The sequence below is a fragment of the Ptychodera flava genome, chromosome 18 (assembly GCF_041260155.1).
Source record: "Ptychodera flava strain L36383 chromosome 18, AS_Pfla_20210202, whole genome shotgun sequence".
Classification (NCBI taxonomy): domain Eukaryota; kingdom Metazoa; phylum Hemichordata; class Enteropneusta; family Ptychoderidae; genus Ptychodera; species Ptychodera flava.
Window position 1 is genome coordinate 12,135,230 of NC_091945.1, and position 25,996 is coordinate 12,161,225.

A 25,996-nucleotide genomic window follows, 5' to 3' on the forward strand; every position below is an offset into this window, starting at 1 on the left:
GCTCTTCAGTCATATTCCATACAGAATCTGGCAATATTGAAGACACATTTAATAGACGTAATTTATATCAAAATTTTCAATATTTCTGTAATGAAAAATAAAGATATTTTCCCCTTCTCATCACGAAATAAGGGTAGCTGAAATATAAAGTTATTAAGTTTTCCGACACAACGCATTGTCACAGACAAATAGAGGACAGTCTCTCTATTTGTCTGTGTACACTGTGTGGTGTTATTGCGGACATAAGAACAGTCATGAACACCAGTCGGGATTGAAATTTAGTTGTCACGGAATTTGCACGCATGCGTTGAACACCAGGCATTTCGACAAAGTTTTGGGAGTAGAACAAGAATATGTACTTTTCGAACATAAAGCACGGTCGTGTAACTATGTGCAAGTATAGGAAGAGAGTGTACGTTTGGAGAGAGTTGCATTGGGTTAAATAATGATAGCGTAGGCCTACTTGTAGAGTTTCTTATGACATCTACATTACATTTGAAACAAAACACAATTATGTTCATTGAATTTGATTGGTCAACAACAACAACAACAACAACAACAACAACACAACTAACATAAACATAAAAAACAATGCAAACGACGACAAAAATCAGCTACTTGGTCCCCTGTGCTTGATGGAGCTTTAAACGTCAACACCGATTTCGAGCGAGGCTCATTTCACGTGGAGTAATGAATGTTCTCTGATGTTCATTAATGGTGCACCGACAGAAAAACAGCTCCAAAATTTACCGATTCTATGTCCAGTAGTGTATACGTTTACTTTTTACTCTGTCCGTGTCCTCTCTTCTGTTTTATAGGTGTATACACAAGCGCTACACACCGCCTGTGGTATACACAATTTGCAAAGCTTATCGCCTAGTGCCAGAGCGCCATCTTGCGACTACCATGACATCCGCCCTTGGGTCATTGATGGGACACTGCCAGTGAAGTCCAAACGAGTCCGTCTACGCTGCTTCCCTTCCAACTTTACTCAGGTAAGTTTTCCCTCTTCTTTACTCCCATGAGCCAAATATTGTCCCTGACTATCGCTAAAATGTACAAGAACGTGTTAATAAATAGAAATTAGTCGTACACATCGTAGCATTTCAACGAGTTAACTTTGCGTTTGTAGCGGGAGCGTACTTCAAACTTCCTGTTCATGTCGCGTAGAGTGTACCACGGTAATAAAATGCGTGGTTGTGTTTCTGCCTTTCACTTTCCCTCGAGGACGCCCAATGGGAACAGGAAATACCAATGTATATTGTAATGTAAACTTGTGAATTGAGTCTAGGTCAAACAGTGCTCACACGGGAACGTACTGTTAATTTTGACTTCGCCCATCAGCGCCCGTACCTTGTGTACTACGACATAATATCCTTAATGATCAGTGTTCTTTCTGTTTCACGACCTGTCCCGTTGTCGAATGACCTTCCTGCCTGTGCACATTAAAACGTGTTCGTATTCTGCCCGATTGTTGAACCGCGGATTCCACAATGGACGCGGTAATTTTATCTGGGTGGGGCCACATCCCCCTCGCGCAACAACTTGCAGTACCGTCACAGACCCCATTTTTTTGACACTCAAGCGGTGAGGCAAGTGCTCACGTAGCTTTCCGCGCATTCCAGGCAAAACAATGTCATGCATCGTTTGTATTGTCCGATTGAGAGTAGCGAAACCATGGCATTACCAGGCCCCTCAGTCTGGAAACGTGCAAGGACTCAAACATGGTGCACTAAAATCGGATGTCTTCCAGGTTGTGCAGGCATTTAAATACGTCTTGACTTGTTGATTTACTTCAATATAACCAACAAGGCCATTTCTGTTTGGATTATGAGTGTATCGAGGACAGCATTGTTTAGCTTATTGCAGACTACACCAATCTCGTGTAGTTGCTCCAAATTCCAGACTTTACATAAACCCAGTATATTGCCCCTTCAGGACCGAAGTTCTCGACTTGATGTCCTGGAATTTACTAAATCACATCTCTCCGGTACAAACTTTGGGTTTGTTTGTCTGTCATAAGGTTAATTACTAGTAGTTGGCGACTATCGCAAATTTGATTGTACTGATGGTTTTACCCCAACCAAAAAGACCATCCTCAATTTGCGTCATCTGTCGTTTTTTCCTCGAATTGCTATTTGACGTCACGCCATCAGATAGGGTATTAAAAGCACCCGTTGCGGACTCAGACACCGCGCGCAGAACGGTTGCTTGTAAGCCACGTCGTTATGGCAACCAAGTTCGTAACCTTTAGGCTGGAGAAAAGCTACGAAAATTTGTTGAGGCAATTTTATTTTTTCCCTCACAGATCTGGAATTTGAGAGACAAATGGAGTTCAAGAGAAACTTTTTATCGGAATTAGGGGTATGGGTGTTGACAACTCTCTTGATATCGTACTTCTCGAGATCCTCGTTTGGAAATCTGTATTTCCCATGGGTAAGTGAGAACTCATACCAATAAAAATATGATAAGGAACAGGCGAAGTTGGTTATCCGATTAGCTTCCCTATAACACTGTCGTCAATATTTGATATCACGTTTGTTATTCCGCTTTAAAACCCGTATTACAACTTTTTCGTTTCGGTACAAACGATATGGTGAAATTTCAGAATGTATGACCTTTCGTTCTGTGATACAGGAAACGCAGGGCTTTAAGTGCTAGAATCTGACGTCATTATCAAAGCTAAGAGATACTGCTTTGGCTGAATATAATGGTTAGATTCGCAGTTGTGGGCAGTGACCAGAAACAAGCATAGTTTCTTCCTATCTTTCCCCACAATAATTCCAGATGCTGCTTGCTAGCACTGATTAAGTTTCGCTGATGAAGTATTTTCACATCGAGCTGCCCAAATAAATCAAGTCCATGGAACGAGCTTCTTTTGCGTGGCGTCTGAGGCCATTGCGCAAATCTTATTATTTTATGGAACTTATTTTTGTAAATTTCTTTTACAGGTTTTGTGTTATCTGGTCCTTGTTGTTGTTTGTTTGTCAACAGAAGACACCAAAAATGAAAGGAACAGGATAACCAAACCAGTCAGCGATCTGCTCGTAGTACCATTAGTAGTGTCGGTACGAAGGCATTCTCATGTTTTTGTCTAAACACATATATCATACAACATCCTGCGCTTTACATTCATATGCTTTCACAACTTTTGCACAAACCTCGGTCGAATCAGATCCACAGCTAAGTTTCCCGCTCTTGCAGCTTAATATCGTGGTTGCGGTGCATTCTGTTTTGGTTTCAATTGTGAACGCCATTCAGCAGAATCAAATATTAGTCAGATGTGATTATATTTCAAACCTGCATTGCTGATATCAGAACCGGATAGTTGTCAAATGTTATCCGCCTTCATTTCATATAACACGCGACGTGTTTCCTTACGTCACAAGCATGGAATTCTATGTAAGTTTTACATCATGTTACGGATTTCCCCTACATGCTGATACGTATCAGTATGTGGGCGTAGTATCTAGTCGGGATGGCAAATGAGCATGTATGAATTTTTTGTAGTTGTTATAAATAATATGTAATTTCGTTTAAGTGGAACACCTGGGGCATATCTTTTAAGCGGTTTTAGCGTAATCCACGAAAATACCATTGATGCAATTAATGATCTCAGTCATTTTATATGACGTTTCATGCCTTCTTAAAGTCCCGTTAGCTGTATCTTTTTACATTTTATCAAAAAAAACCAAAACAAAACACAATACCATCCAATCTTCAGAGAGATGTTTTGGATTCCCGTTATTAAGCCATTTTGTCTTTGAAAATGTCAGTTTTAATCCTCGATGATGGATTAGTTGATTAAATTCAGGTGCTTGAGAGTATATTTGCGACGGCCATATTTGAGTTGCGACCCCCCAAAAATATTTAATTATTGAAATCTGAGTTGTGTGATAGTCGCCAACGTTTGAAAAGCGTTCTGTGGTCAGATACGGTAAGCATTATAGGTACGTTGCATTTTGATTTCACACCATCCTGATTAAAATGCAAAATAATACAGCTAATAGGGTTTTAATATAGCGGTTGATAATGATTCCGAAGAAGAGACAAGTGCACCCCGATCATGCGCAGATGATGTACACTAGAAGCGTCGTGTTTTTTTTGTCATTGTGTGTGACAATTTATGTTCTCCAGTGGTCATCTTACCTTTATCACAGGGGCACTAACAAAGTAGAGCTCGAAAAAACAGGTGCTCGTACGCGGTGCCTTTGCAGACCCCCCAATTATTTATTTTGTTGAAATGCACTAGAAATATTTATATTTTATAGAAATTGGTTGTTTGAATGTCTGCCCCTACTGGCATGACATGTTTCTGCATTAATGCCTCGGTAATATTTCATTCTTTTTGCTTCGTATATTTACAGACCATGTGTACCATCATATTACCATATCAAATATTTTTGGTTCACTTCGTGCGACTGGTTGTATCATTCACGCTGTCTGAGTTTATTGTCTGGATATTGTGTCTGAGCAGCGTTTCGCTGTGGAGCCTTCTCCTGTGTAAGTTATTTCACAATTTAAGTAATGCCGTCACCCCCTCCTCTCAAAAACAAAAATATTGACCAGAATATTGCGGATGAATTTAATTTCAATTAATTTCAGGTGAAAGTTGTGACGTGAACGTACTGCTCCGCCGCGGTTATCACGCCCTCACACACCTGTTTCCCATACGTCATTCGTCGATGTGCACCTACATGACCCCGTTTTAACGCAGCTGCGTTGCTAACGAGATATCATTACTCACCCGAGAAAAGAAGTATTCCACGCCAAATATTAGGCACTATTATTAATTACTTTTCATTTCATGAATTTTTAATTTTATTAGAATAAATACGTCAATAATTGTTGTCAGGGCTTTCTTTTGATCTCAGAACGTATTGCATGAAGTCTTTTGGTACTTCTAATTTTCTCATAGTATGTCACTGACCATTGCTACCAGTCAGTAGATTCATTGCTTTCTACTAACTGTAGACATGGGAAAATAAAATCGTTCTTCAAAACGTGTAATATATTGTTCCGTTGACGGGTCTGCCAACATTCAGATGATTTGCGTAGGTCGTTTTCTGTTCTTTACTGTAGCTGTGATGATTTACTATGACGACCCCTGACCTTTCACTCTCGAGCAATCCCGTCTGAATTTACACATTTCTTTTGCCTATCACCAGATGGTTACGTGGTTCCAATGCTCAGCAAAATCTTCGACAAACACTTAATGGTGCGTTTCCAGAAATCGTTGCTTAGCGACATCAGGAAGGCGCTGACGTAAGTAGTAGTTACTGATAATTTTTTCCTTTGGTATTTCGCTTCCCAGTCTTTCGAAAGTGTACTCTTTGATGTGTTGATACAAGTGCAATCATGAAATACACCCGAAAATGTGTAATATTTCATACACTTGGGAGGAGAAAACTATCATGCGAGATACGGGTATACAAGTCTGCAAATATGTCTGCTAAAAATGTTTATCGGTGAAGCCGTGTTTCAAAAACTAATGATTCAAAATATTTTACGGAGCAACATTTGTCATTTAGTCCCTACTATGTAGAACAGGCTCACGAAAGGAAAACAAAAGACAAAAGACAAAAAAGCAGACGATTCAACTTTTATTTCGCGGTTCTGAGTACAGTCGTAAAGTTGCAGGAAGGTATTGTCCATTGACTCGCCCAAGGCTGAATGCTACATTTAGTGTCTTGAAAATGCGTGCCGACTTTCACATTGAATTATTTGGTGAATTACGTATGACGTCATCCTTACAACATCGAAAAATCACCGCCTGGCCATGTTTATTATTATGACGTAAGGTCAAAAATTAGATGAAAAACGAATGCATGACGTCTTGAACCGAATGGACTGGAAGCGTTTTAAACATATTGATATTATCAAAGAATGTTGTAAAATAACAATAAAGTTTGCGCACATACCAACGGAAGAAGATTCAAAATGTCCGTAGGGCCTACAAGCTGTATTATTTCTTCTCTGAAATATAATTCCATTTTGAGGTCAGGAGAGTTGTGACAGCCCGGTGGAACGAATAGCAAAATTGACACGCCTACTACCTGTTTTTCAATTACATGAAAATACTAGCAATGTTTGCAAGCATGTTCAAGACTTACTTTCTTTTCATTTGTATTCAGGTCCAACCAACGACCCAAAGACTGAATTCCAAGCTTTAGGAGGACGTGACAAAAAAGAGATCCTCTAGTTTCCACCATTGCAGTATCTGGACTGTGGTGGCGTCCTTGTGAGGACGACAGACCAAAGTATCTATGCATGTGTGCATGTTTGCCTGCTTGCCAATGCGTCGTTTTCTCAGAAATTATGTTCTGCTCTGTACGTTCGCCATGCTGACTCAAAGAAAGAGCGTGCTGAAGTTCAAAGGAAACAGCATATTATGTATTCGGTGCTCACAAAAAATTACTGCATGACAAGCGTTTCTTGGAAAATTTTCGTAGAATTGTAACTAACCATGTTAAAGCACGGAGGTTGAAAACGAGCACAGCAAGTCTAGCTGTAGTAGTTGGTAGCAACTTTGAAAATACACCAGGATCAGCCAACTTAGCTGTTTTAGTCATTCTAACCAAGGGTTTGTTTTGTGCAAATTTATTGTTCAAACAGTATTGAACAAAACAAAAACAATAGTTGTACATTGAAATATTGTTCGTAACTGTCCTCCAGCCAAGACTTGCGATGATCCTTTCCGCCGGCCAGTTTCCTATATCCACACCCCAAATCTGACCTCCCCACTGCCCTCTTCCCGTCACACAGGCTCATCACTGCCCCCTCTTTGCCTCATGATTTCTCTGTCCAACAACCTGACAAATACCTAGCCAGATGGTGTCCCACGGAAGCACATAGTGTAAAAATTGTCCTCTTATAGCTTTGTTGGCTGCGTCAGATATACAAAGACACTCACACGTCCGACTGGCGAAAGGGATAAGTCGCTGTGTTTAGTGTTCATCTATGCCAATATCTTCTCAAAATCTGCCAAGTGCTGCAATCTTGCCTAATATAAACTTCGTCCTACTGTCTGCCGAGGTTTACAATTCGGCAGTCGCCGGCCCGTGTGAAGTTTTCTTGTAGATAGCTGGAATTCCGTTACCGTTTATATTATGTGTTCTGTCTGTCTGAGAGCGACCCTGGGTGAACGTATGTTTTATCGGTCACACTCGAAGAAAACGCTGACGTAATGCTCGTTATCTACCGGATTTAAACACTGTATGAGCTATATGTAATAGTCCTAACAATACTGCTGTGCACAGTTAGGTTGTATTGATAATTTCTAGACCTATAAAAGGGCGGTAAAACGGCGACTGTGTTTTCAAATACAGCTTTGTATACCAAAAATGAATACATTCCATGACAAGCTTAACTCACCATGACTATGCAATACTTGACGCCAAATGATGTTTTTGACACAGAACACTTTTCAACATTTACGTAAATAATTTTCTGCATTTAAAAATGATATTATATTACAGATTATAAGAGACATTCAATTTATAGCGTAGTCGTTTATAAATAAGAGAAAGTTGTTAAAATCTTTCAAATTGCACATCGGTCAGATCGGTACCCAAAAGGAAGTGGATCGTCCCGTCTGTGGCTGTGCGTATGATACCCATACAAGGGTCTTTTGCTATGCCCTGACATATCCCAACATCCCTTGTGGCAAATTCAAAATTCTGAAATGGCGGCTGTACAGAAACTGGTGACTGCGGGCCGAGCAGCTTCATATTAACGAAGGGAGGCAACTGAAAGCCGTGCAGCTGCAGACAGGATACCCCCTCCCTGTAAGCGATAGCTAAATTTTTTTATAAAATCTGTACTTCATTAATCGCCATAATATATATATGCCATATAATAAAGCCCGTGTTTTGTGCAACCTTGTTCCGGACGACAATTTTGTGTTGCAGTTTTGTTCTGCAGCACACTCATGAACCTTTAAATCAAGGAGAATTATTTCATACTGTTACTGTCCTCAGCCAATTAGCAAAGCCTGAAATATCATCAGACATTTTAAAAAAATCTGTCAGGTCAACATGCCGACATTTTTCATCAGTGGAAATTGATGAATAGTGAAAGGTTCTACAGGTCATTAGGTTCCTTCCTGTTAATGATATGAAAACGTTTAGTGTGTGTAAAAAAACATGCATACCAGGCATTGAAGTGGCAAGGCTTGCCTGTAAGCGCTGTAATTTGGTGCTGTTGAAAAGACAACAGAATTGTTTTTATGATTTGATTCGACGAACATTATGTGGATAGGGCGTCCTGTACTAACCCCAGTCTCCTCCAAGTAACACAGAACAACATTTTGCTCAATGATTTCAATGTCTACCCTCCGACGGCAATAAATATTCAGAAATTTCTAACCAAACCTATCAAATGTACACCAATTATCAATTCAGAAATGCGATTACGAATTGTACAGTTTCTGTCACAATGTGCCTTGATTTATGTTTGCGTACATATTAAACTCGATGATTGGAAAGGAAATGTGTATTGCTTGTATTTACATTATTGACTTGAAATTATTTGCCGATACAAAGTACTTACGTTTGAAGCACTTACGGCCATAAGATGGAAAATGATTTTTCACAATCCAAGGGTTACGACAAAAATGATTCCGCCTTAAATTTTGTGCTTCTTTGTTGACCATTTGCAATCATTATGTCCAAAATACACATATTGAAGACACTGTTGAAGATAATTCTTATTCAACTTCTCCAAGACCACAGTGGCCATGTAATGCTATACAACCTATAATTAAATTTGCCATTTCTTGTGATTCGCTTTCTCTTTCGGCTCAGTTATGGACCAGGTAGCCAGAAAGCATGTACGTGTGTAAATCTATTGATTATACGATTCAGAGAAGAACTACATCTGAATTTACTCATGAACTCATATTTCGATGGATCACCCAGCGTTATTTTTTTTATTGTGACCATTTATGAAGTAAACCGACTGAGTACGGACAATGTGTACATTTATTGCTATTTTAAAAATAGGAAGTTTGACCAAACATTCCCGTGAAACCCTAATGGACAGTTCTTTGTCTGTGATCGGAATGGAAAGCCATGACGGGGTCAGTAACAATATTTCATTTTTACGGTCATGTCTGGCATTACTAATTAATGAATATAAAGTACTATATTTACTCTATCGCTGTATTTTTAGCATAACAGTTTCGCTGGAACAATCTCTCTTCATTAATTACCCTTGGTAAAGTTCGCTGTAAATAGTTCATTTAATACTCCTACGTTATGAATATTCCCAATGATTGCCAACGCGCATGTTGTTTATTAGCTATACCTAAAAACAAACTGATTAACTTCATAAGATTTTAAAAGAAATTACTATTGGCGATACTATGTTATAATACATGTGTGCAAGAACTAATGAGAAAACCGGGGATTTAGGACTTCTGCTTTAGGGCCAAATAATAATAGTGTAAGATATATTCAAATCAACGTACTATACTTTAATTCTCTATCATATTTGTCGTTTATTGATATTATGTATATGCCACGTCATGACTTTGAAGTGAACTTCATCGTAGGCAGTAATAGTAGCGTCCTTTGCCTTAGATCTTGATGACCACGTGCTTTCGATAGAGTTAGACTTGTTTCTCATAACTGTATTGATCATTGAAATGAAACTGACTGGAATTGTCATAAACTGTCGCCGGATAGTGCATTGGTTGTAGAGTAGTTAGCTTGACGTAGCCACCTAGCATACATACAAGTAGAAAATGACAGATGGCAAAACAGTAGCATTGTTATATACATTACTCGTTTCTGTAAGTATTACATCGCAATGTGAAAATCTCGTTCGTTGCCAGTTTTATGGCCGTTCTGTCGTTGAAATCGTAATAGCGTAAATTTGAAGGAAAAATTACCTGTTACTTGTGATAGTGACCTGATGTGACCTGATCATCCATCGAATCCATTACTTGTCTGATGTCCTGCACGGAGAGTTTTGAACAAGGAGATGATGTGTGTAGGTACAATTAATTATGATATCGCTTCTTTTTGTATTCAAAAAACACACTCATATTTTTAATTTCAAACCCATGCCTGATTGTTTCGACGAACAAAATCATATGATACAGGCAGTTTAGAGTAAGCAAGTTAGGTAAGTATTGACATTGAGAACGATAGTGGACAAAACATGCATTCTCCTGTACAATATCAAACTAAATTTTATCAAGGGATATTACAAGGAATAAGGATTTCATTCATAAAAGTCAGATATTAATCACTACTTTTAATCTAAACTCTCTCACAGCAGTTAAAATATCAGTTCTGCCGTAGGTAGCACGTCCTCACATTTAGGTAAATTTCTCGAAAATCCTCCCCACCCAGAAATCAAATATATCTCATCCCCTAAAGGCGATCCCACTTACAGGCCAGCCCATTAAAATTCGTATTTGTAACATGACGTTATATATATCCGGCCGGTACACAGCTACCCTCTAGTTCACAGTTCACAAATACCGCAATTGTGGAGGATAAATTCACCAATAATTAACAAATATACCGTTCGCAACAGAAGATAAAAAATGCTTCAAATATACACGCGCTATGTTAATGTTTAAAGACAGCTCCATCCCAGTTTGAGGTGTAAAGTCTGTCCACTAGGATAAGCCTTTGTTGAGTATAGTGTCATGCAGTGAGAAGTCAATATTGTGAGCTACAAAGGTAAGACATACATACTTAATTATTCTTATACAACATCATTTTCTTTAATTGATTTAATTACACTTAAAACTACCACTTCAGTCTTTACATTATAAATGGTTACTCAGACGGCTTATAAATGCTTGTCAAAGCTGGTACACTGACTTCCTTATTACTTGAAATATTTCAAAAACAGTTGAATCGATGTTGACAACGACTAAGTAAATATACAGAGATGCGCTCGGTCAACACAGCGGACCCAAATACGTGCCGTCGCCAGTCTCCACGTCTGCCAAAATGTGGGTAATTTTAAGGGGGTTTAGCCACGCGCAAAGGAATATTAATTTGAGCACTGACGTAAAATTGTTCAATTACATGATAGATTGTGGAGATCTTAAATATGTGTTCTGCTTACATGATGTGATAATGCGAAGACTGGTTGTGTAAGTAGATATTTGAAGTATCGTGAGACATTGTGTTCACACTATAAGCTTACTATATCGTCCATTGTAAATTTACGTGTTTGCTGGTGTGTAAAATTAGTACACCAAACGCTGAGTGGATATTAAAATTCGAGGCAATCCAGCACTGTGATTCCGATTGTAAAGAGGGGATTTGTTTCTAAAGTAATCATTATTTGCTCCGATCTGTTCAGGCTAACTCTCAAATAGCATGTGTTTTACAGGCGCTTCCGCGTTTATTCACCAACAATGCAGCTGCGGATATAGTCAAAATCCAAGATGGCGGACAGCGTAACCACTCGTTCCCATAACAACCACAACTGATATTCGTCGGGTCGTTGTTCACACCCCTGCTCGAACAATGAAGAAGTGTAAGAGCGACACCGTGAACATGATCATAACTCCAATATTTGGGACTCTTTGGTTGATGTCAGCCATTGTTCTGCTTGTATTAGCTGTCCTATCAGAGGAAAAAAGTTTTGCTAGGAGTATTGCCCTTCTTTATCTACCCCTGGTAAGTATAGTCATTTGAAGGGACACAGTCCCTGCTTTCTGACGATTTTGCACATGATCTACAATATAATCAAATAATAACTTTAGTTAGGTGTGATGAAGGTCATATAAGAGCACCTGCAGATTTTCGGATTCTGGGGTGACCATTGACGCCGTAGCACGTCTTTCTTCAGACTGTAGTGCAACGGTCTTTTTGGCCCTGTCCAAAGGTGGGGGTGAATGTGTGTTTACAACACTTTTCAACATTTTTAGATGCCTATCAAGAAAACAAAACCAACGGAAAAATAGCAAAAATAATGTGTAAAGACGGTTACTTTGTTCGTTTAAAGCATCACAGCATCAAGCGTGAAACATCAATTGAATATCTCCGTTCTTAACGGGTCAGGGGTGGCCAATCGCTCGATTTTGAGAAATTGTAAGCGGAGGTGTTTTCGCAAAATTAAACCTTGGAAGGAGTCGTTACAGCCCCTTCCGTCAATTAATTTGCCCCTCTCCCTACTCCACATCAAACATAGTTTGAACTAATTTGGGATAATTAGATATTTGCAGTAATGTGGGTTTAATCAGAAAATTTAAGCTCATCTTTTCTTTATTTGCAGTTCACTCGTTTTTATGGGTAATTGTAATATTGCAACTTTCACACTGCATGAAAACCCGATAATTCAGATAAATTCACATTAATGAGTTGCCTGTATTATAGTATAATACACGTGAATTCACATGAATCCACATGAATACAGGCTTGCTGAATATAAAAAATGGATTCTTGACTGTATTCATCTGTATATGCACTCTTCAGCTAAAATACAGGCAATAATCCATGTTAATACAGTAAGTATTATAGGGTTTTTATGCAGTGTCAGCTATAGGGCACCTAACACTTTTGATAAATTTGATCTACTCAAAAGATCCTATTTTCCAAAATCAGTTCCAATTGTATTATCAATACAGTCAGGTTCCCACTTCTCCCACCAAGAAATTGTTCACGTCATAGCTTTGTCTGCTGCTCCCGATAAGTAGATGCTATGTCAACTTTACAACGTTATTCCACCGAGCACCTTTTAGCTTTCAGTCGACTCGTGCCAGTTGTGTGAGAATCACTTCGCTAAGAACTAAAAAAATGGGAACACGTTACAATGGCAGAAGCGTTTCGCCGGATGAGGATCCGAGGGATAGTTCAGACTGTTTTAGTTTACATGACAAGCTGTCTTTCAGAGATTAGACTGGCCTTGGACACGGGTACCGAGAAATCGGAGACTTCCTGGTTCCGGTACAACATACATTAAACCAGTGACCTAAATTTCAGCTCACAATTCTGTAATAGTTATAGACAACTAACGTTCGCTGGCAATGATTTTTTTTTTTGGTGGGGGGGGGGAGATTGACGTCGTCGAAGAGAGCAGAACTGCATGTTTTTTATTGTGGTCTCGGCAATAACTTCAGGGGGTTGTACTTTTCGTCTTTTGACAAATATTTCCTCAACCAACGAAGTTTGCGTCAGGCTTTTGATGTTGTTTACTGATTTCTCTAATTCACAAAACTTCTTTCCGGCGAAATTTAAAGAATGATTTACAATCTTCCACAAGTTTTGTCAGTTTTAACTTTCTCTGTCATTTTACAGGTCTTAGCGTGTGCCATTTTGCTGTTACCATTTGCGTGGACAATGTACAAATTCGATGAATCCCCTGACGCATCTGATTATCAGGAATTGTACAGGGCGTTAATGGTTTGTTTTGGACTGCTGTCTGTCATATTGGTAAGAGTAAAAAACAATAATCTAATGTATTCCGTCAGTTTTGCTGCATCGAAGACAAAACTATCTTTCCCCTTATATAGGGAAACGAACTTCTGCAATGATCAGTAATGCCAGACTATGTCAGCAAGTCACACTTGAAGTAATACGGAATCTACGGAATCTAAATGCATTCACAATCATGTCAACTGCATTGTCGAAAAACACATTGTTATAATTAACCCAACATGTTATGACACTTGACCCAACATGTAATACTAACCCAACTGAGTTAACATCATAAAGGCCAAGTTGTCGATAACACGTCTTCTGTCATAGTATAGTACCCACTGTATTGATGACACAGTGACACACTTGCGTGACCCTTGCATTATCGAACTAAGTCGTTGAGGGCATACTACAACTGACCTGTGAGAAAATATTTACCATCTGTAGACTTTTTTGTGACAATCTACGCTTCAAGACGTACATTGAATCAAGGTACCTCCTAGAAAGGAGGATTGGAGGCCGAATTATCTCAACATTTTCTACGTGGTCGTATCAAAATAATGCATCTATCGTCATGCTCTTACTTTGCAAAAAGCATGGACATCATTGTCTGAAATTGAATGGCATAGAAATGAACCCGCAGTTGTGAAGTCAGTTTAAGAAGCATACAATCCTCAAGATTTTATTTTTGCCTTACTGGCGCTGTTGAAAATAACGCAATAACTGCCGCCATGAACAATAGAATATAAAGATAGACAATATTTGTAATTCTACTGTTGCCACAAAGATCATACAAATATCGAAGCTTACGAAGTACCTAATCGCGCAGTAAACCATAAGTTTCAGTCTCGATGCAAATATCAGGTGTCCAATGCGATGTCACCGTATCAGGAGACGTCTTAGTTACACATCAATTCGACGGTGGCAAAATTCAGGAACAAGAATGAGAAAATCAAATGTTCCTTCAAGAGTTCCTTCTAAGAAAATATAATCATTATCATGTCATTTATGTTTCTTTCAGATATCGGCTGTTTTCTTGTGGCCGTTTATACTAGTGCTTGCCTATTTAATTCGAGTTATTCAAACCGACGGATCAGAAGAGACTGTTCTTTTGATTGTTAGTACGCTTAATCTGATTTGCTGGGGAATTTTCATGTATGGTCTTACCATGCTGGTGAGTATGAGACACTATGTCAGTTTCGCATTCTAATTAGGAGGTATTACCATATTACCATATTATTACATCTGGTATTATCTTCGTCAGAGGGTGTCACATGTTCTCTTTTCATACATGTTTTCTATGGAAGTTTGCTAAAAAACAAATGACCGATATATGAACGTTATGGGTTTGCCATATATGGAGCGAAATCAATACCAAAACTTACGCCTATTTGGAGATATTCTGCTTTTGTTTAAGACAAGTTCACTGGCAGTTCCGCCTTCATAATCAGGTGTGTGAAATAGATCGAAATTATACACTCAGTTGAAATGTAAGCTAGGCCTGCATCAATCAAACATTCAAAACTGTCAAACTTCATCATTTCGTTAGAAATATGGGTATTTAAGCCCCGTCAGAACTAAATTACTATAACCGACTTTTACGTTGTACAGGTGATCAACTTCAATGCTTTTGTAATTCAAAATAGAAATGTTACAGAAACAACATAGGGGTTGTAGAAATGTCTGTCCCCAGGGGAAGGGGCAGGGGTAGGGGTGTATTGGTCTGACACAGGTTTCTTCTTGATATGTTTTTTTTTTAAATACGTTTGACTATGATATGTATTGCCAATAAACATTTATACTGACAACCTCTGGTGTCTGTTATGTTAGCACTGGTTAACTTTTTTCCTCCGTCCGCGTTCTCTGTGTCACGTTTTGTCCTTTGACAATCTTACGCGAAGTTTTGTCACTGTGCTATATCTGCGCCTATTACTTGTTGCGTTTGATTGCCTAATGCGCCAAAGCAAGCAATGGTAAATTACTAATCTGTGGACGCTGTCACCGGATTATCATAGGATTAACTTTGACAAAGTCAACAACGAACGCACCAGCAAGATATCAGTTATACAATAATGCAATACATATCATAGTCAAACGTATTAAAATAAAATAAACTGTATCAAGAAGAACCTGTGCTGAGACCAAGACACCCCTACCCCTTCCCCTTACCCTGGGGACGGACATTTCTACAACCCCCTATGGAAACAACGAGGCCCAGGACTCCGACTCTTTCTATCCCAATAAACACTTTGAATAACATTTAGGCATTTTATGGTGCAGGAAACAACACCCAGAGAACAGTTTGTGTTTTTGTATTCTCGCAGTACGAAGCCGAAGAGCGTCGCCGACTGCGAATCGAACCGGTGGAGCATTTAAATACACGCGAGCGGCGGGAGTTGTATTCGACTGTGACGGCGGGCCAAACCACTTCTGATAGACAGAACTATGATGTCTCTGTAATGTTCCGAGCTGAGTCTCAAGCCAACGACGTTAACGGTAACGCTCGTGTGCCAGCCCTCCTGATAGTGTCAGAACGGACTGAGACGAGTTGAAAGGGACGAGAACCCCGCAGAGAATTTTAATCCGACATTACAGTCTGCAACATTTATTAAGTCGTCTACTCAATTGTTAAAAGATCAGATGATAACCTTCGAAATATTATAAAGAAGAACTTGTAATCGTCATTCACATATGATGAAGTCAAAATACTAGGTTACGCCTACCAAAGTCACGTGCACTAGCTTGATGACGTCATTAGTACCATAGTTACTATTGCTCTGCAATATATGGCGGACGCAAGGACAATTGTTGAAGAACTGTTATTTGCCGTTCCAGATCGACCACAGCGATTTTAACTTTATCAATTTTCATTCAGTAATACCTCGTTTAATATTTGAGAGCTTCTGTGATATTGTATTTTTCTTTACCCTTGGTGTTTATAGACTCTAGCCACTCAAAGTCACAGATACACAAAGATAAGGAGCAGTTTTTACTCTGCCCAAGATCTCACTAATACGGGGCACACTTTCTTGGTTCAGAAATGTTGCATCATCAAACCAGGTTTTATCAGGAGATCCCACTTTACCTGGATTAATTGTCAATTTTGATTGTTGGTCACCAGGAGAGTTATTTATTTAAGTAGGCGTGAAAAGAAAGCCCCAACTTTACTGACTTTCAATAGGTTTATTGGTGACATATAGAAAGAGGACATTTTATTTCCATTAATAAACACAAACTTCGTAAATATGAAAAAGAAAGTTGGAGATTTTTCACACTTGATAACTGAATCAAAGTAATTTTCAGCACTTTGTATTAGCTTTTCTCAGTCGTAAATTTTGTTTTGTCGAAAATGAAATATTACTAAATTGTTTTGCCGTGTGACGCAGGCACTGAGCACTCAGGAAGTTCTTACTTGACAACGCATAAACGACACTTTTAATGTATAATGATTATGTTATTCTGATTTCATTAGTAGACTTCATTTGAGAGTATATATATATATATATATATATATATATATATATATATATATATATTTTTTTTTTTTTTTGATTCAAAGAGTAAGTAACTGAACGCTTTTGATGTTTTTCGAGTATCTCCTGTATAAAATATCAAACTACATTTTAATGAATATACTACGAATGGTGATTTCATTTAGAAAAGTCAACTATTGATCACTTCTTTTAATCTAAACTGACTTAAAGCATTCAAAATGCCAGTTCTACATTAGGTAGTAGTTCCTGACATGTAGGTAACTTTCTTTCTCGTACATTTGAAGCTGACGACGATGTTCGAAAATCCTCCCAACCCAGAAATCAAATACATCTCCCTATCTGTGATCTCACTTACAGGCCAGCCAATTAAAATTTGTATTGTAACGTGAAGTTATGATATAGCCGCCTGGTACACAGCTGCCCTCTAGTTCACAGTTCACGCATATCGTTCTTGTGGATGATAATTCACAAATAATTAACAAAAATACCGTTCGCAACAGAAGATAAAAAATGCTTCAAATATACACGCGCTATGATAATGTTTAAAGACATCTCTATCCCAGTTTGAGGTGTAAAGTCTGTCAACTACGATAACTTTCCGGTGACTTGTTTGACACAAAGAGTAAGTAGCTGCACAATGTTTTTTCTAGTATTTTTTGCTCAGTGTCTGGTTTCATGGCCGCCCTGAACTCACAATCGTCGTTAGGATCTAACCCCAAACTCGTGCGTAAGGAACATGTGTTGAACAGTTTGATAATTTGTCCTGTCGATAGAATTTGGCTGGGGCACAGGCCATTACACTGCGTGAAATTGCGAGATCTCGCAACAGTACGGAAAAAATCGCATTTTGAGTAAAAACTATGAATTTTTAGCGTCTTATTTATGCACCATGGTGTTCTCGATCGTACAGAGAACGCGGGGGGGGGGGCAAAATACCATCCTTCTGCGACCTGGTATTGAAAGGCACATGAGCTGCAACTTTTGGCATTATTTTAATGATTTTATAATTAGATTAAAATCAGCTCATAGAAATGTTCTCACTCAGAGATGTTTACTCAAGTATAATTATCCACTGAGTGGGACTGCATGGGGAGGTTTCGGTAAGACAAATAATAAACGGGTGCCGCACCCAAATATGGCCATCTCCATACAACGACATGCAGCGTCAATGGCGCATGTACACACTTGAATCTTTACAAATACAACATGATGCAGCCCATTGAAAGGACGGGAAAGGGATTCACTCTGCTTGACAAAATATCTCCGTTTTTCACATAACAAGGCAAGATTTTGAAAATTGCGGGAAATTTAGCATTAACAAAAATCTGTTCAATTTCTTGCCTATTGTGCCATAAGCAAACGTTTTTTAGGCATAGTTAATGACTATATCGTTCAATTTGCAGATTGTAATGAATATCTGAGGAAACTGGAAGTATCTTGAGTGAGGTTGGACAAATTTCGCCGAGTTGCAGCTCATGGGCCTTTAAGAATGGCGCGAAGAAATATCTGGGGTGAGAGTGGTCAACCCGCGAACTGAATAGTAATAAAGAGAGACTCCAGATATGAGTTGACTTGCCAATTCTGCGGGAAATTATGCCGAAAGTGAAAGCAAAATATAGTGTTGTCGCAAGGGCAATTGTATCCCATAACTCAGTTGAATATTCAAACTGAGGGAACAAATTTTCTATTGTATTCTCTTGTTTGTCCCCAGTGTGTGAAGATTTAGTCACACGTGATTTGTCTGCAACTGAAGTTAGTTCAATGAATGCTTGCGAAGTTATGCAAATCAAACAGACGTGCGGTTTCGATACGTGAAAATATTTTGTATGGTCGATATGTAAGGGAGCATTGAGTCATTATTGGGGTGGGCCGCAGGAATCTGGGAGGGTCACGTTTTACAAACTTTCCCTCTTGGGGGGGGGGGGGTCACAACTTACAAACTTGGCCTGGGAGAGGATGACATTTTACATTGCTAAGTTTATGGTCACTGCAAAATCTGAATGAGTTGTGTAAAGGAACTTTACAGCAATCCTGTGAGAATTGCATTTGCGGTCACTGCAATTCTCATAGTGTCAATAATCTGCATAAGTTAAATGCATAATTATTTCAACTGTGAATGGTGCATTAATAGCCTATAACAAAGGACACACATAGCACCAACATGCTGTTACAACTAGACGGTGATAATACTGATGATGACGACGATGCTGCTGCTGATGATGTTGATGATGGAAATTTTAAATGTTCTGAATAGTGGCAGTGATTCAGACTGCAGTGAATCTACAAACAGTGACAATGATAGTGATACAGTTACTGATATGACAGATATTTTCCAACTGACACGATCTGGTAGAGTGTTCACAACTTAGAAATCACGGCATCGGTATAAATCAAAGTACAGCCCGTTGCTGCTTACCTTTCCGTTTCGATGTCTGGTATGCATACATTGTATGCACAGATCGCATGGTGCTTTATCTTACACAAACAACAGGGTCTCTCATAAGTGCTGATTTCTCCTAAGATTACATTAGACTAATTACAGTTTGTTTATTATCGAGTAGAATGTTGATGTAATTGGTAGTGACTAAACTTTAAAGACTAGTGAATATACCATCTCTCTTTCGGTACCTTGTAAGATAAGAAACACCATGCGATCTGTACACACAATGCGTGCATATCAGACATCGAAACGGGAAGGTAACGGGCTGTAAGTTTGAACTGTGTGATTTCCAAAGTTTCACACCCACTCAGCATGAATGCATGACTTCCTTATTAATCAGTCTTAAAGCTCCATTATCTGTGACTTTTGGCTTTTTTATACTCTTTTTGTTCTGTGTGTCAACTGCAGTGTCTGGTTCAAATCCTTGAGTTATGATGAAATGCCCAGTATTTACAGCTTATCAAATAATCTTATATGTATACAGTCAGCATTGTTATTGTTGAACATTGAATTCATTCGTCAACAATAAGAACAATTTTGACACACAGAACAAGAAACTAAAAGCATCACCGCCAGTTACAGCAAATGTCCTTTTGATATATTTGCTTTTAATATACATAGTTAGCAGCTCTATCAAGGTTATACACACATTTCAAACTTTTAAGTTTGGCGTGGTAGGGAGAGGAGGGTCTCATTTTAGAAATAGGCATTAGGGGGTCATATTTCAGAAAGGGCATAAGGGGAGGGTCATATTTTACATGATATATTACCCTTAGTTTCCTCCGGCCCGACCCTAATAATAACTGAAGGCTCCCTAAGGCCTCCTTAGCTTAGCGGAGAAATCAGCTATTTGGTAATATTTTCCAATTCAGCTGATATGGCTCAAACAAATCCTTTTTTCACTACTTCGGCTTCCGTCGGTTTCTTATTTTCGGTAAGTCAACACTGGTTGTTCAGAATCAACATTTCAACTTTCCCCCCACACAGAAACTGGTCTGGTTGGCATTTTAACACATCCACTCATTTTACTGTTCTCGATGTTTTTTCCACAAATGGTAGATCAACTAATTTTTTACACCTTTTCCGAAACGTGTATACCTGGTTGGTCAAAGCAAAGTGGCTGTCTCGGTCGCCCTGACGAGTGTCGGAGGAATATCCCTTTAAAGCAAATGTCTTTCGAGCTGTTTCTTGCGTCATTTTCTAGTGGCATTGCAGGATGGAAAAAAGTCACAATGCTAGCGAAAGGGTGAATAAAAAAGAGCAAATTTCGAATCTTTCACTGCGACATTGCTCTCAGTTTCAGTAGCGCTAAACCATATCGTCATAACTTTTGCTGACATGCTGTTTACCTCGTGGCTTGTAATGATACATCTTAACTTGATAGGTAAAGGAAAATCCGTTTTGTTAATAGTTGAAATTCTTTCGAGTTTAGGCCATTTAAAGAAAATTATTTGTTTGTCGTCCTTGGACTTTTGGAAAAGCTACCAGCCAGCCAGGGGAAAAACAAACACAGACAAAAACACAAGTGTATTAATATAAGCTCAGATTTTATTTGGTTTATGTTGGAAATATAATATTGTTATTTGTAATAGTTTTAACATTGTGCTGAATTTTCACTGAACACGCGGACGGCAAACAAAGAATTTTATTTAAAGCGCTTATCTAGAAATGTTGTCAGTTATAAGTTATTGACTTTTCGGGTGTCATCAGGAAGTTGGTGTATTTAAACACGAATGCAACCGTCAGTTTCTAATTTGACTATATCACACAAACGACACGTTTAAATAGTTTTACTGTCGGTAGGTAGAGTGGAATTTTTTTCAATATAATGGGGGGTTTTGTGACGTGTCTTCGACATAGCCTTTCAGGTGTTGGTAGCCTCTATAATGCCTTATAGTTCATCGTTTATTCTATGAATAGGTCTTCAACACCACGAGTTGCCACCATTCCAGAGGTGTTATTTTTTGGAATGTGTATCAAACAAAGTGTTTATGAAACATGGAAGAAAAAGACCAACGCTCACATTTAAAAAAGCGTCCTGAGCACAACGTGTTGATACATGCGTTATATAAGAGCCAATTACTATTATCACATCTTTCAAAACAAGTTCTATTGGTGTGTAACGACTTCAGCGAATACCTTGGAATTGTCAACGTTGCGCTAATATGGATCATCACAAGCATTGTGACGGTGGCGATGACTTATCGTACGATTGATGACAGCTATATGGCCGAGAGGATCGGAATATCCTGTTCAATGTTGTTGGTAAATACCTTAACGTAATAATAATAATTGCATCGTTGTGTCGCTGTCCCTGAAAGATGTCAAACGCACAGTGAAATGCTTCAATTTTTTTAAAATTATATTTTGACAAACATCAAACCCGCGTGTTCACACGGACCAAAATGTAATAATTATTTCCGGTTATCGATTTCATCACCTTAACTCCATCATGTATGTCGCTTTTTGTTCATTCATATGTATGTTTCAAAACTTATTCATTGTTTTCCATCTATGTATATAATTTATCTCTCTAACCCGCATTTTGAAATTTGACATAATGTCAAGCCTGTACTACCTTTGTATATGAGCAGATACGTAGAAACGAAAATATAGCCATCATTTTTATACATTGTACTACCAGAACAATTAACAAACAAACGACCATTAAAATTTATGGACTCCTTGTTGCGGATGAGTTTCATACAAAAATGTACAAAAAAGAAAAAAAAAGGAAAATGCATATCGAATACCTGTTGCAAATATTACAAATGCCACAGGCATCTTAAACAAATCCTTTTGCTTGGCGTAATATCATACATCAAGTAGGCTACTTGAGTTTACCATACGGTCCCGTCTGTTAATTCATGGAAATTGTTCCCAAAACATTCAAGGTTAAAGGGATATTATATTTTTACGTGTGAGTATCTGCATATAAATTAACAGTTTGCTGTGAACATTATATTGCCATATTGAAGGTTAACGATTGTCCCGTTGTCAACACGGAGAAAATGTGTTTGTTATACTTGACAACTCTTTGAAACCAGCCCTATCTCCACAAATACGTTTGTAAATATTTGCCTTTCTGGATGGTTATGGAAGTCTACGTTTGGGTTAAGTATTGTGAAGCCTATTTTTATCAATACAAATCATCAATATAAATCTGTTTCTAACTGTTCGGATAATGTGACCCAACGTCTATGCTCGTTACTAAACCCTGTCTATTGTTTGTTGGAGTAAACACTCTTCCCATGAATACTTACATATAATTGCACCGTACTCTGTACCCTTTCACTCAATTCAACAGTAGAGAAATGTTTAAATATTTATGTTATTTGCTCACGTGTTCACACACGTGAGCATATGTCGCAGCGATGTCTGTCTGTCTGTGTGTCTGTCTGTGTGTCTGTGTGTCTGTCTGTCTGTTGGTCCGATATCTCAAAAACGGCTTACCAGATCAGAATCAAATCTAGTGCATAGATTTAGTTAGCAAATGGCAAGAACTGATTAGTTTTGGTGGGTGTGGCTTGCATACTTTTTGCTCATTTGCATAATTAATGATTTTAGAAAAAACGGATATACATAAGAAACAACTGCACACATTTTGCTACGAATGTTGATCACACCAAGATATATCAGCAGTGGGAACCATTGTGGGGTGACATGAAATATAGTTGCTAATTTGCATAATTAATGAACTTTCCTAATTAGGGATATTATCTGATTGACACGATCAAAATTGACCAAACTTGGTATATGTATTGAAGATACTATGATACAATATTACTGAAAGTCATTTAGCATTTTCTCTTCAGCCAATTCCTAATTTGCATATTTAATGAACTTTCCTAATTAGGGTTATATATCTGAATTTACTTGACAAACTTGCTACATGTATTGGAGATATTATAATACAACATTATTGAAAATCATTAAGCATTTTTTACTTCAGCAAATTCCTAATTTACATATTTAATGAACTTTGCTAATTAGGGATATATATCTGAATTGACTGGACCAAAATTGATGAAACTTGCTATATACGTTAAAGATACTATGATGCAACATTATTGAAAGTCATTTAGCATTTTCTCTTCAGCCAATTCCGAATTTGCATATTTAATGAACTTTCCTAATTAGGGATATATATCTGAATTAACTTGATTGTAGTGGTTGAAACTTGCTGTATACATCAAAGATACTGTGATATAACATTATTGAAAATCAAAAGACATTTTTACTTCGGCCAATTCCTAATTTGCATATCAAAGGGATATATATCTAAATTGACTGATCAAAATTGATGAAACTTTCTATGTACATTAAAGACGCTATAATACAACATTATTGAAAATCATTAAGCATTTTACTTCAGCCAATTCCTAATTTACATATGTAATGAACTTTGCTAATTAGGAATATATATCTGAATTGACTGGACCAAAGTTGATGAAACTTGCTATATACATTAAAGATACTATGATACAACATTATTGAAAGTCATTAAGCATTTTTCCTTCAGCCAATTCCTAATTTGCATTTTCAATGATCTTTTCTAATTAAGGATATATACTGGGATTTACTTGATCAAAGTTGGCAAAACATGCTGTGTACATTGATGATTATACCAGGTTAAAACAATATTGAAAGTCATTTCATATTTTCATGTCAGCTAATTTATAATTTGCATATCTAATGAGCTTTCACAGTTTGGCATATATGGCTTGAAGGACTTGACTAAAGGTAATTACACTTGCTATATGAAGTGGTGGTACAATGACAGCAGTCAAAGAAGGTATTTTTATTATAGCTAATTACGTATTTGTATACTTCATGATCTTTTAGAGTAATCGGCGGTGAATATTGTTCATTATGTTGATCATAATACTTTCAGTGAAGTTGCAAACATGTGCCAAAGGTTCAAATTTACACATAACTGCAATAATAATGAAACACGTGAGCATTTTCAGTTCATATCTGGTTTTTACTATAATTTTGCAATAAGAAGAGGTAGACTGGTACATCCACATTATTGTGTGTTCCGACGTCTTCCAACGCACGTTTAACCCCCTATCTTACTGCACATTAAGTGGGGGGATACCTTTGAGGTCAGGGACACCAAGCAAAATTTTAGATTATTTTATTTTATATACCACGATTATTGTTCACTTTGCTTCCACAGGTACTGACTGAACTGCTGATCTTGCCTTTCTTCCTGGTGCTAGGGAATCTTGTGTCATTACTTCAGAGCAAAACATTTATCGATGTGTTTTTGTTATCTATCTCAATTATCAACACTGCAGCATGGATTGCTATAGTCCTTTACTTGAACGTCATATTTCAAATGCTGGTAAGTTTTCACGAAGTTCTCAGTCAAATGATCTTTGTCACTCCATTCCGTACTCTAATAAGTGCCGTATATGATTCGCTTCCTGTTGCGTGCCTGCACGCGCTAATTATTCCATATATGTCACCATCGCCATCCACAAAGCAACGTTTGAAAAAATTTATTTTCTCTGTTTAATTGCAGATATACCTGTTCGGTTTGTTAGCGAACTATGTCTTGAATCCGATCACACACGTGGTTTTAAGAGGCAATATTTTCATCGCGATGAATCGCGTCAGACAGTATATCACCGAAAATATCGTCAGAAATGGGAACCGATGGAAAGCAGAACTGGATGGATAGAACTACAGAGAATTGCTAGTGAGCGTGGAGATATCAATCTTAAGACTATGACCATGAAATATTTTAAGGGGAATGGTCAGTTGAGTTGTCACGTAAAATATTTGTTTTCGTCGTAAGATTTTATTTTTTTTCAATCGTAATCGGCAGAGCATGAATACGTAAAATAATGCATTGTGTTGTTTGTAGTTATGCGAGTAATTCTCTTAAGAGCAGCAGGTTCGAAGATATATTATACCATTATTCCAGCTTGTTGATACTCCCCTTGCAAATAGCCATGTGAATTTAAACTTTCCTTCATATTTGCAACTTCATTGAAAGTGTTTTGATCAACATCATGAACAATATTCACCACAGATTAGATTCCAAAGGTCATTAACAATATAAGCATGTAATATTAATTTTGACTTAGTATTGTTAATGTAAGTGCAATACGACGTTAAACTTGTCCAATAATCATTTTCATTCAAGGTGATACATTATCAGGTCTATGGGACATTGTGATTTACAAATTTAAGTAGGACCATGTTAAACAACTTATAGTTAGTGGTGGTACCAGGTGTCCGGAATGGGTAAGCGTACCCTGCTAGCATGCTACACCCGTCAGGATTGGTCCCAAAGTTGTATAAATATTGTATGAAGTGATACAGTATAAGAATCACTGTAATAAGTCAAAGCCGGGAATGCTGTTGCTAATCATTTGATTGTCCGAGGTGTCTTATTTGGCCACAATGTCGTCATATCGACCGTAGAATGTTTTGAAAGTCCTCACGAGTCTTTTTGGTGTGTATCCCTGTCTCACTAGTTTTGATGCAAGTTAGCAAGTTTTGTCAACTTTGGTCATGTTAATCCAGATATATATCCTTAATAAGAAAAGTTCGTTAAATATGCAAAATAGTAATGTAAGTTTTTCACGATTGTTATATTAGTGTATCTCAAATATACAGATATATATCCCTGATTGGGAAAGTTCGTTCAATATGCAATT

The 25,996-nt window shown here is 37.8% G+C and overlaps 2 protein-coding genes across 2 annotated transcripts; both read left to right on the forward strand.

Moving 5' to 3' along the window:
- The first annotated feature begins 858 nt into the window (after positions 1 to 858).
- Positions 859 to 8,490, forward strand: LOC139116866 (uncharacterized). Its single transcript, XM_070679597.1, has 6 exons — positions 859 to 995; positions 2,309 to 2,436; positions 2,952 to 3,068; positions 4,368 to 4,503; positions 5,169 to 5,265; positions 6,135 to 8,490. The coding sequence occupies exons 2-6, from the start codon at positions 2,329 to 2,331 to the stop codon at positions 6,157 to 6,159; spliced, it is 483 nt and encodes a 160-aa protein (XP_070535698.1). The 5' UTR covers positions 859 to 995; positions 2,309 to 2,328; the 3' UTR covers positions 6,160 to 8,490.
- Positions 8,491 to 9,994: 1,504 nt separating this feature from the next.
- LOC139116865 (uncharacterized) lies at positions 9,995 to 17,017 on the forward strand. The gene is made up of 4 exons (XM_070679596.1): positions 9,995 to 11,648; positions 13,269 to 13,403; positions 14,410 to 14,562; positions 15,713 to 17,017. Exons 1-4 carry the CDS (start codon positions 11,496 to 11,498, stop codon positions 15,938 to 15,940), a joined length of 669 nt encoding a protein of 222 aa, XP_070535697.1. The 5' UTR covers positions 9,995 to 11,495; the 3' UTR covers positions 15,941 to 17,017.
- The last annotated feature ends 8,979 nt before the right edge of the window (positions 17,018 to 25,996 follow it).